The following is a 12,166-nucleotide window of genomic DNA, read 5'->3' as shown; positions in this document are numbered from 1 at the left end:
GGTGTAGTTCCCAAATAACTGGCATATGAAATAAACCAGGAGGACTTAGAGTGTTCACAGTGTGCACTGTCATTGTGCTGCTTAAACCATCTCGTAGCGACCTTACACTGCTTTGTGTAAGACAATGAAAATAAAGGATCATGTGTTACATAATCTGCAGTGGAGTTGGAGGGAGGCAGAAATGTTCACAGATGTTCAAAGAATCTGCTGGCAAATGCAGCCTGATCGTTAAAATCTTTTCACATTAGCCATTTGCTCTCAACTGTGCAATGACACTACTTATTATCCATATTGGCAACCATACTTTTATAAACTGTATATATTGTGCATATACATACACCTAGTATTTCAGGTGCAGTACAACGAATTAGTTAGTTTTCTCATAACAATATTGACAACAGTACTTTTTTTATGGCAGTAAGATTTTTATGGCATTTACTATTTTTTATCTGCTAAAATGTACATATACATGGTTGTTTTTCTATTCTGTATATTTGTACACTATACCTGACCTCTTTGTGCCACTGTGTTTGCTCTTGGTAATACTTGCTGGCTGTAACAACTGAATTCCCCCGGTGTGGGATCAATAAAGGCTTATCTTATCTTATCTTATTTTATTCCAGTGTTTTTTCTTGTTTGTAATCTGGCCTACATCAAGAATAATAATCTGATCCCAGCCTGGTGCACCTCCTGCCTATGGCAAATCTAGAAGATGGTCCAACGAGGCTGAGGAGGCTTTGAGGCACTGTTTTGATGCAACTGTGTGGGAAGAACTTTGTGGTGCTCATGGGAAAGACACTGACACACTGTATGATGGACCACATCAGCCTCCGTGTGGAGAATGTTGTATCCACCTCCTACAACAGTGAACATCCAGGGAACAGACAAGAAGATGGTGCAAGCACCTGTGTGTTCACTTCAATAATAAACTGGTATTGTATCTGCTGTACTAGTTCATGTCTTAGATTCTCATTAGATTTTGATCCACTTCCATGATTTTTCTTCATACAGAATATTCATACATATCTGTAAGGGCACTGTGCGAGGGAGAACTTCATTGCCAGTGACTGCTTCACTGTAATTGTTGTGGATTTGACGATTAAGAACTGAAAACTTCTGGGGTGCTGAAGGCTTTCAAAATAAAAGGTCATCATGAATCTCTTCTCCTCAACTTACACTTCACATTTTTCAAATCTTACACTTCAACTGACATTTCTATTACTTTCATTTAATCGTTTGATGATGACACGAATGACACCTCAACGCCCTTAATGGTGACTTGATCACTAGGCCGACGACACCATTCATTCCATTCTTACACTTCAACCACCACTTCACGTGCTTTCACTCCTTACAGGTTGACATTGAACTCTTATCAGTGATTTACAGTACACATATTTTAATTTTATTGTACTCTGTTCAGAGCTTACACTTCATTTGAAAGTACCTTTCACTGAACCACATATTTTAGGCTTTTTGCAATGCAAAGCCATTCAGCTCCCCTTCATTTGAGGAAACACATCACAGCTCCCAGCTCTTTAAGGCCACGCAGTTCATCTGTATGATACCAATACAAAGCATTTCAGCTTCCAGCTATCAAAGTATATCTTCCAGCTCTTAGCTTCTTGAGGTCATGCAGTTGAGTTTCAGTTTCCAGGTTTTTCAGAAGTGCGTTGCAAGGCATCTAATAAACTTCAAATGTATGCATTTTCTGCAATGGTTAACAGGCTACATTCATACAGCACTTTTCGAGTCTATTGACCACTTAACACATGCCACATTCACCCACTCACACACACTCAAACACACCGGGAGCAATTAGGGGTTCAGTGCACAGTATGGGCTTTAGGGTTCAGAACACTTCCACATGCAGACTGCAGGAGTTGGGGATTGAAGCCGTGACCTTCTGATTAGCGGACGCCCCGCTCGACCTCCTGAGTCACAGGCTTGCTTCGCACTTTATTTCAGCTTTCAGTGTTCACATGCATTTCCTGCACAAAATGCTTTTGCTAGTTAAACATATTGTTTTGTAGCATCCCTTCAGAGGCCCCCTTCAAAGATCTTTGGATATCCACATGTAATGCAATCCTTACAGCCCCCCCTGGGCTGCCACATACAGTATATTGAGAATATTTGTTCCCTGAGTTAAGCCCCCCCAGGCAGCACTTCCTTCCAGACTGCTTACAAATCCTGTTTCCCTTAGAAGTATGGGCAGCAATGACCCAGTAAAACCTGATGAAGCATGTGAATTTTAGTGAACTGAGTGCATGAAATGTAAAGGAAAAGGAGCCTGAACTCAAGGAACAAAAGTCTTAATTGCCCAAATATAGGCCAGAGGTCCTTCAGAAGCAGGTCATTCACAGTTCATTCACTGGTGAGACTAATAAATGCTCCACTTATTTGAAGATGTAAAGTATCTGGTTATGTTTATTATGCAGTTTTACAGCACTTGCCCTTAGCTGACACCATACTTACAGCGATACTCTGGACTGTGGAACCATGAGCATGTTTGGCTGCAGACAGAAAGCCACGTAGGAATATCTGTCAAATCATCACTAACTCACTAACTCGCTATCTGTGAGCTTCACCGCGCTGCAGGTACATCATCACAGGGGGTGAAATGAAAGGCCAGAGCTCAGTGATGACAGACTACCAGCCACGGACATGGAACAATGAATTAGGACAGAGTCACAGACAATTTAAACATCTTTTTTACTGTTTTGAAAATGTTGAAATCTGATTGTGTTTACATAATAATACATTGCATATACTGGAGTTCACCACACATCCCGCAGCAGATAGGAAAGACAGGAAAGAATATATTTTAGTAGAAAACATTTTGGTAACTCATGAGATATATAAATAAAACAAAACTAAGCAACAAGTGAACAGAAATTAAGATAAAAATTAAGTAAAAAATAGTACGAAAGTAGCAAAGATGCATTTCTTTCAGCAAAGTTTTACACGAGTAAATCTTTATCTGTACTTGAAGAAAAAATACATACATAAGAGATATTCTGAATAAAGCCAGTGGCTGGATTAGATGTGAGAGAACCAAAATAATGACAGCAAATTAACAATAAAACGCAATCCAGCAGATAAGCTTATTCAAAACACTTATGACACATGTTTGCCACACACAGCCTCTGCAGACACGATGAAGGCAAAGGCACTTAAGTATAAGGCAACTTGTCTGAGAGAGCTGGTCTAAAGTCACTACTGAATGAAAACACAACATGCAATGGTCTTTTTAACTTTTCTCAAAATGTCTCTTTGGATGCTGCAGATCATTTCAAGAAGCAGGTATGAGGCCTAAATGAAGTTAGTAAGCAAAATAATGATTACGCATAATAAAGAATGACGACGAGGTTTACAATCAAAATTCAGAGCTACAAATTAAACATCTTTGACAAGAAAGTCCTTAGGCTCTCACTGGGGACTATGACAGAAGGAAAGCAAAATAAAGGTCTTTGATGAACAGTCATCAATGGCATTAAAACGAGAGTTGAATTGAAAGGCAGTGGATGTGATGTCATCACAATAAAAAGATATATTTAAAGAGAAAAACAGATGTAAACGCTGCTAAAGTTTCTTCCACTTGTTTTGTAAAAAAGGCATTTCCGGTTTTTCACTAAAGAGCAAAGCTCGGACAGCTACGTGGTTTTCTAAGACTTTTCAGTTTATTCGTGTTTCTCACTGCTCACACATGAACACTGCTCTGCTGGACCGCCTCTGATGCAGGAACGGGGGGATGCTGGGGTAGTCCGGACGTGGGGCAGAGCTCTACACTTTTACAACATCTGAGGTAGACAGTGTCTGCAGAGGAAACATCACCGACCCACAGGAGTTCAGCGATGGTGCACTGACGTCCAAAAAGGTCTCTGAGTTTTCCAAAAGCAATCTATCACTGCCAACAGTGACGGACTGATGTTACTTCCTAACGCGGTCAGATGGTTCACTGACTCCTACCTGTAGGCTTTCGGGACACGTACAGCAGCAGCAAAACAGGACGAACACACTTTCAGCTAATTTCATTTCAGTACATTTTGGTCTTCAGTAAAGGAAATCACGGCTTTAGGCAAATGCCCGTCGATTACAGCATGACATTCTCCACAAAAAACGAAAAAATAAATAGAATATGAACACATAAAACAAAGCTTCCTACTAAAGGTTTATGTACTGGATACAGAGTTAATGATTAACTTCACTTGACTTGGCTAACGGCCACGTAGTCAATGATTAGTTAAACTCATGTCCTCAGTTCAGTTTCAAATAGTCAAGTGCCTCTGAAGCGATACTGTCGGTAAATGTGTTTTATAAAGTGTTGAGGAACTACGTATGCACCAGTATATTACTTCAAGAGTTCATCCATCCAAGCTGGTGATCTGTTGTTGACACGATGGTGGTTGTTTTCTGACCTGGACAGCATCAGCCACTGGGCAAACTTCATTTTCTTTTACTAGAAAGCATATGAGCTTTTCCCCCCTTTAACCACAAGCATGACACTGTAAATGTATGGTGCACAAGGAAAGCATGTGTGGAAAATACTGGACCAAATTACAGAGAAAAAAGAATAACTTTAAAAACAAGTCTCACCACTGGTTGTTTATATATATATATAAAAGAAATACTGCTTAATGTCAATACTACAGTCAATTAATAGACATGTCCACAAACTTATCAGTCAATATTAAGGTTTCTAACTGAACACAGGTGTACTTGTGCTGGCTAAGAGTTTTTGTTGTTAAAGGAATAATTTGACATTTTGGCTGTATATGCTTCCAACACTCCACAAGAAGTTGTTTTTACTTTTAAGTTTTGTGGTGATTATACAAACGAGATAAAACGTGTTAATTCATGAGCTTCAGAGGAGCTGGGCGTCTGATTTTGGTACGTTCAGAGAGAGCTAGGCTAGCAGTTTGCAGTCTTGGTGCCAGGGGCGTTGTCGTTAACAGACTGATGGCTGGGGTTGATTTTTCATCCAGCTGCTGGAAGAAAGCCAAAAAGCATATTTCCTAACATGTCAAACTATCCCTTTTGAGACATTATTGTAAAGCATACTTTCATACATTTCTCAGGCACGTGGTTCGATTACAAGCAGCCCCTCTGTTGTATAAATTAATAATTTGTTTGTGGTAAATTTGATTAACCAGGATTGAATTTAGGAATATATACCATATAAGCATAATATAAATGTAAACCATGGAGGCCTTAAATGTGGATTTCGCCACAATGGAACCTGCAGATGATGTAATAATGCAGGTGTTTGCTTAAGGTCCCCATCATTTCAGTTTATGCTGTACTTACATACAGTACTACCAAACTAATCTGTAATCAAGTACCACAAGCTAATTGAAACATGGTGAACCTGGTTCCTTTGGGCCATCGAGGGTCTAATCTGTCCATCGCATAAAATCTCCTGGACCCAGCTGCTCGTCTTGAGATGTAAAATCATTGTGCTTAAAGCTGCGTCCCTTGAAGTGTCTGAGCACCTTCGCAGCTCAGATGATCCCAGAGCTTCAAGATTAACACTAACAATGAAGTCCTGAGCCCCAAATCTCTCAGAGCACTTCTCTGAGGAGACACTTCCTGTCTCCTGAAAGTAAAATCAACAGATTATCCCCAACGTTGATAATTTTGGCATGCTTTAAGACAGTGCCTTAGGGGACACTGGAGACAATAGAGATGGCAGGTTTAAGGAGGAATCTGTAGTGGACCGCTTTGCTTTGCATGGATGCAAAACAAAGACAGTGTAGGAGGCTAAACCAAGTTTCCCCACAGAATGGGCTTCCTTCCTATGACATACCTCTACATGTAAAACCAAATGGTAGTGTTGTAAACTGATTATAAAGAATGATGTGAGTCCACATTTCCCTTAAGAATGCTCTCTGAAAGTGTTGGTTTCGACAGAGACTGTCGCTAAAGACTAAATCAGCAGCTTTCGTACAGCATGCCCTCTCTCCTTTGTGACAAATATGAAATGTGAAGTTTTCTCCGTTTTCATTTAAACCTTGAGTTTGCCTGCTGTAAGATTAGTTCAGTCTAATTGAAACGATCCAATGCATAGTTCTTCAAGATCACATTCATGTTAACCTGCACTTCAGACTATTATCTGATATGTTTCATCGCTTTGGCATTTTCTGACAGTCTCCCACAGAGGACAGTCATTACAATCTTCTAAAAAACACATATAGAGAGTCTCACTCTGACCCCGGACTGTATGTCTCTCTTTCAGTCTGTTCAGCAGGGCTCTTAGAGGACAGACTCTCCAGTTTTGTATCGTGCGTCTCCCTGAGCCTTCTCATGCTCTACCATCTTCTGGCTGACGTCCTGGTCTCTGCTCAGCGCCTCCTTCTCCATCCTCTTGCGTCTGGCCTCCACCCAGGGGATCAGACACAGCACGGCTCCTCCAAAGATCGGGGGGATGCCTGCCAGGTAGAAGGCCACGTCGTAGCTGCCTAGTCTGTCCCTCAGGAAACCTAAAGACAGGCAGCAGTGCAGCATTAGTGCGACACACCAGGAGAAACAGCTGCTGCAGGAGATCCACAATCACAACACTGACCTTACCGGAGCCTGTGAGGGTCAGCAATAAGCAGGATTATCTAAAGGGATGCATGTGTGTCTATTTTTAGCTTCTTGGAGTTCAATCTCGCTGATTATGTCAAATGGGGGCTGAGAAGCATTCGTCAGATCCTGCTGCTGGCAGTGAACATGTGGACTTCGTGGCAGCTGATGGGACAGGGTCTGCACTCTTGTGTTTATGTTGACCCCTCTCAGACAAAGCTTTTGCATACACTAAAGTAACTTGTAATAGCTGCACAGAGCTGACAATAACCTGCTTGCTTAAACATCTAGGAAATGAGACGCATACTGTTCATAATTGAGAAACCTGATTTTTCCACAGGGGCCCACAGCACAGCTGATTACTGATCGAGGTTAGTACAGAGCACGTAAAGGTCTGTGCCGTAACTCAGTTTCTCCCAGTGACATGGTTTCTCTTGCGCATGTGAACATTTCTGGAGAGTCACTTGTTCAGCTAGAGGGAAGTTCAAGCCCCGTGTCTGCAAGCAGTCACTTCACAAAGCTTCCTCGAGCAACAGTGAATCTGCAGCTGACTCTGACCTCTGATCCTACTGGAGACATAAAATTCAATACATTCTGTGTGTCTATCTAAAGAACATAGCTTCCTTGTCTCTCAGGCAGTTCGAGCACTCTTCACATGATGCTCGTGTGAGCTGATGGACATGTTACAATGCAGCTTTAGTCACGTGCATTCCAGTGTTGAAGAGGTCAGGCATTTCCCATGGACACAACTGCTTGCATACAATATGTGCTTCTGATCTGCACCCTGCAGCAACCACAAGGTGCCAAAACAAACACTAGGTGGTGCAAGAGCCCTTTGAATACAAAGACGACGTCTCTTGGTCTCAAACAGAGGCTGACAGCTTTACTAGAGTGCTACAGGAATCCTTTTTGTCTGACAGCAAGAGTCCATCTGTTGACAGGATTGGAGGGCAAAGCTGCTACACAAGTTCCATTTTAAAACTTTACTTGTGAGATTTACTTGTTTTTAAGACATAGCAGACAATGACAACACCTTCTTTCTGTTATTATTATAACAGATGATGAAGATCTCTAAAGATTTCTGGCAGTGCTTTCAATGACTGCGATGCAGATGTGACAGTGTCTGGAAAAGGTGAAGCTCGAATCAAAGTGAAGTATCTACTGATCCCAGCAGGGAAAGCTAATTTTCCTCTCAGGAAGAGCAGAGCAGCGCCTCTGGAGCTGGGAAGTGCCTTGCTCAAGAGCTCATGAAGAGTCTACAAATGCACTAAACCACCATGCTTTACTCAGATTTCAACAGCATGATGTGACCACATATCTGTATCAGTGATTACTGAGAGCATTGTATTGAGACTACTCCTGTATTACCTGCGATGGGGGGTCCCACAGTCATGGGCACAGACATCAGGCCCAGCAGGAAGCCGATGGCCTGGGACACGTCTTTGGAACCAACCAGCTCGAAGGCGATAGGGGCCATGATGCAGATGAAGCAGCCGTCAAACAGCCCCATCAACAGGCACACTGCGATCAGCCCGCCGAAGATGTTGCACAGAGGGATCATCATGGACATGAGGCCGATGACGAAGAAGGAGGTCACCTAGAAGGTCAAGAGAGGAGTGTGTTCATATGAAGTGTCCTTCAAAGGTGTCGTTGGCATTTTTCATTTTCTTAGTTTTTTTTTTTTCCTTAGGGGACTGTTTCCATTCAAGTTCAAGTTAGTTTTAGTGTCACATGACCATCATATGATCATCTACTTGCTGTTTCAGCGAGTTTTCAGTGGTTAGAGCTTTTCCATGTCAGCAGAGGAATTAAAGTTCAACTCATTCATCGCTTTTTGGAGTCAGAATTGTGTTTTTAATAGCTTTTTATAATCAAAAGGAAAAAGGGTCTTTGGGGGAATATCAGAGATGTGGATGGGCATGTCCATGTCTGTTTGATTGACAGTAGCTAGCAGGCTGCTCAGCGCTCACGCACAGTGTAAAGTGAGCGCCAGTAAATGTCAGGGGCAGACAGTGTGTTGTTCGTGGTGTTGAAGATTAAGAGTCACACCAGCATCTACCAGGTGAGCAGCTAATCAATCATCTAGACTACAAAGTGAAGTTAGCAGTGCACTTTTCCCCAAGTTTGTTTGGTCACTCAACCAACAAGTGAAGGGGCAGGACAAGACATGTTTATACATAAGAAAGAGACTTTAGCAGGAAAGCTAATGTGGGCTGTGAAAACCATGTCACCTGTAAGTCCTTTAACTCTGAGGCCACGCACTCACCTGCAGGAAGACTTTGTTGACTCCATTAACATAGTCTGCCACCCTGCCGAAGATGAGGCGACCCACGCCAGATGTGATGCCGATACACATGAGCAGGACTTCTTTATTGGCGTCTGCTCCAAAACGCTCCTCCACGTGCTTCATCTGTGGACAATAAGAGAGGTGAACAGATGAACACAGCTGTCTCATGGCCTGAAAAAGAAAGCTAAAATGCAGAAAAGGAAACGGCAATTACAAATGTAGTGGTGGAGATTAGTTAAGCTTCATTTATTCGAGATTATAAGAGAGGCCTGAAAACAAATTGTGTACATAGAACATCACAACAAGGTAATTCAGTTACACGAACCAGAAGGCTCACAGTCAATTCTATGATGGTTTTTTTTTTTTCTGTTTTGAAGGGAGAAACAAGCTCTGTTCCTGGTGTTCAATATGAATTTTGTGAGACAATGTGCAATCTAACCAGATATCTAAGTATTTATAATGCTGTACTGTGTTGATTAGATTACAATTAAGAGCCTGAATCAGAGCAGCACATCAACAACATGATCTGAACCAGCTGCACTATAAGCAGAGTCATTAAAACCCAATGGGAAGCCATTTATTTAACAAAACGTGATTAACAGCATCGAAAGAGATTTACGAGGAGCGCGGCACAATGCTGCTTCTTATCAAGTCACTCAATCAGTTTCCTCCAGAGGCACATAGTTGTTAGTGAACCACTGATTCTGGGATTTAATACAGACAGAAGAGCTTAAAAATAAACAGATATTTGATTATTTAGACTATTTAAACAAAGGACAAATGAAAAGATACAGCATACATCTGGCTGTAACTGTCTGTGAGGGTTTGGGGTGTTTGGCAGATCCCAGGGAATTCCCACTTCTCCAAACAGATTGAAACCCTGTCAGCTCCTCTACCTCGAGGCAGTCTGCAGCAGTCCTGCTCAAAGGGTCTGTCTGTCTGCTGCCTCCACCCCGGCCCCCCTCCACCCCCCCCACCCCACCCCCCGCAGGTCACACAACCATCTGCAAAGACCTCTGGATGACTCGTCTCTGTCACTACACCACAACACCATGCTCTTTGTGTTCAGGGGCGTCCTGCTCGGAGAGGACTCCTGCATCCAAGAAGCAGTGTGCAGGCATAACAACTGGGGGCTCAGTGTGTGTATGCATGCATGTATCAGCAGAGTAACTGATGATACACACACTGCATCCAGGCTGACCCTGGGGGAGGCGATTTTCAGAGACATGACAGATGTGACTGGTATTCTGCCAGCAGGAGTTCACATGTTACATTCACTACTCCCTCCTCTTATCATTCTCACACACATAAACACACAAGCAAAAAGCCCACATACCTACTTCCCCTTGATAAGATTCATCAGGTCAGATAGATCTATGATGGATGGTTCCTCTGCTGTGATATCACACAGATTACTGAACAAACATGAGGAGGACACCTATAATCCCTCTGTCATAGTGACCGCCCGGGTAAACGCCACTGGGTGTTTATGGCACACACAAGAAGGCATTCCCTATTGAACTCTCTGACTCGTTCACACACTGCATCAATTATGTCTGTTATGTATTCGAGGCTTCCTGTGAGGTAGCAGGATGGTGCGGTGTCGTATGTGTATTCATTGCGAATATAAAGCAAGAAAAACAGAGTGCAACTGTTCTCCTCCTCCGTCTTTAAGCAGATTCTGTGGTACTTTAGATCAGACATCTTGCTTCACTCCTGTTTCAGCCTGTGTCATCCTAGAGTTCATGGGGCTTTGGCATTTCAGAGTAAACTGATCAATCCTTGCTGACAATCAGTCTGTCTCACAACACTATCTGTCCCCTCCAAATGACTGTACACTGACAAAACTGATAATACATGATGCAATTTTGCACCAATCTCCTGTGGGGGTTTCTATACGAGCATGAGTTTGAGGAAAAGGTCATTCTATTTAAACTGACTGATGGGGCGCTGATGCTTGTCAGAGCTGCATGAACATGCATGAAAGATTGCAGCAGCATGCAGTAAAGTGACTGCTTGCTTTTCGGGGGTGTGTATGTGTCGTTGATCATTTTCAGGAACTCAAGCTCACTTCCATGTGATGTAATTCAGTGCCTGGCAGGTCTAGTGCTATTTAATTTTTTTTCTTATTGTCAACAAACCGCATGAAAAGACCAAAACCAGCAGTCATTAATGTTCTGAGTAAAGCATGACAAACACTTGGTGGAACTAACATGCTGCATTCAGTTAAACACAGGACACTACAGAAAAACGACACTGTAAAATGACACATCCTCAACACACTCTTAAAAGCTGCTTTAATGGTGTGTTTTAGGGTAAATTTTCCCTTTCAGAGCCCCACTGTGCACCAGCCCACTTTCTCTCCGCTCTCTCTTTTTGGCTGTTTTATGGTCATTAAACATCGAGCTCGGCTCCAGCCCACACACTGCAGCCCTGCAGGTGCTCCTCATTAAACACACTGAAATAATTTGATTTTAAAGAAGGTTTCTAAAGAAAAGCACCATTCTATATGCTGCTGATGTGAGTCTGTTATGATTAAGCAATAATGATTCAGCAACAGTCTGCCTGATATGAACTTTAGAGAGTAAATTCAAGTTATTTTAGGGAGGGGTAATTGATGAATGAGAAAACATGTTTTTGATAATATGGGTGAACCGGCTCTTTAAGGAGGTGTGAAACATTGTCAATTTCACCAGCAGGCATTTGTAGTTCATCTTCAGCTCGTATAATTCCAATTACTTAAGAAGAACCAGGTGATTGTTTAACTGTAGGACATGAAAATGTCCAAAACACACCAAAGTGATTTTAGTTTTAACATATTGATGATTACACTTAACTAACTCGAAGTTACTGAGTAGAGTTTCTGACCATCAGCAATACTGATTCAGCAACAGTCTGCCTGATATCAACTTCAGAGAGTAAATCCAAGTATTTTTCCACTCTGCCCTTGGCAATACACCACCACACCTTAAATTAATCCACTTACAGGGCAACCACAGCCATCTCAGAAGGTCAACCTCTTATCTCAAATCAGCAATACTTGGAAAAGTGTGCAAATGTGTATGTGTCTGACTACCTACACTAGACTTTCCTCTTACGGTCGTCACATATCTGCAGCTTGATATGGAAAGAGGAAAAACAAACATGGAACTGTGTGGCTGTAAAACGCTGCACTCAGCAAATTATGCAAAGAAACACAAATTCATGCACGCAAACGGGCCAGACGAACAGTGAAAAGCTGAACAATGTGCTGCTTGACCCACGTTTTTCCCTTCTTCTTCTCCCCATGCAGTGTCACAAGGCCAGGGCTTGGCC

The 12,166-nt window shown here is 42.3% G+C and overlaps 1 protein-coding gene across 1 annotated transcript in view; it reads right to left on the bottom strand.

Moving 5' to 3' along the window:
* Positions 1–2,695: 2,695 nt before the first annotated feature.
* Positions 2,696–12,166, bottom strand: part of slc16a10 (solute carrier family 16 member 10) — a 34,539-nt gene continuing 25,068 nt past the window's right edge. The window contains exons 4-6 of the mRNA XM_076756438.1: positions 8,831–8,974; positions 7,933–8,161; positions 2,696–6,479 (exon numbers count right to left, since the gene is read on the bottom strand). Coding sequence (XP_076612553.1) covers positions 6,253–6,479; positions 7,933–8,161; positions 8,831–8,974 — 600 coding nt within the window. The 3' untranslated portion in view covers positions 2,696–6,252. The remainder of the gene's footprint in view (positions 6,480–7,932; positions 8,162–8,830; positions 8,975–12,166) is intronic.

This window comes from Chaetodon auriga, chromosome 18, assembly GCF_051107435.1.
Source record: "Chaetodon auriga isolate fChaAug3 chromosome 18, fChaAug3.hap1, whole genome shotgun sequence".
Lineage (NCBI taxonomy): Eukaryota > Metazoa > Chordata > Actinopteri > Chaetodontiformes > Chaetodontidae > Chaetodon > Chaetodon auriga.
This window is presented reverse-complemented; position numbering and strand designations above follow the sequence as displayed.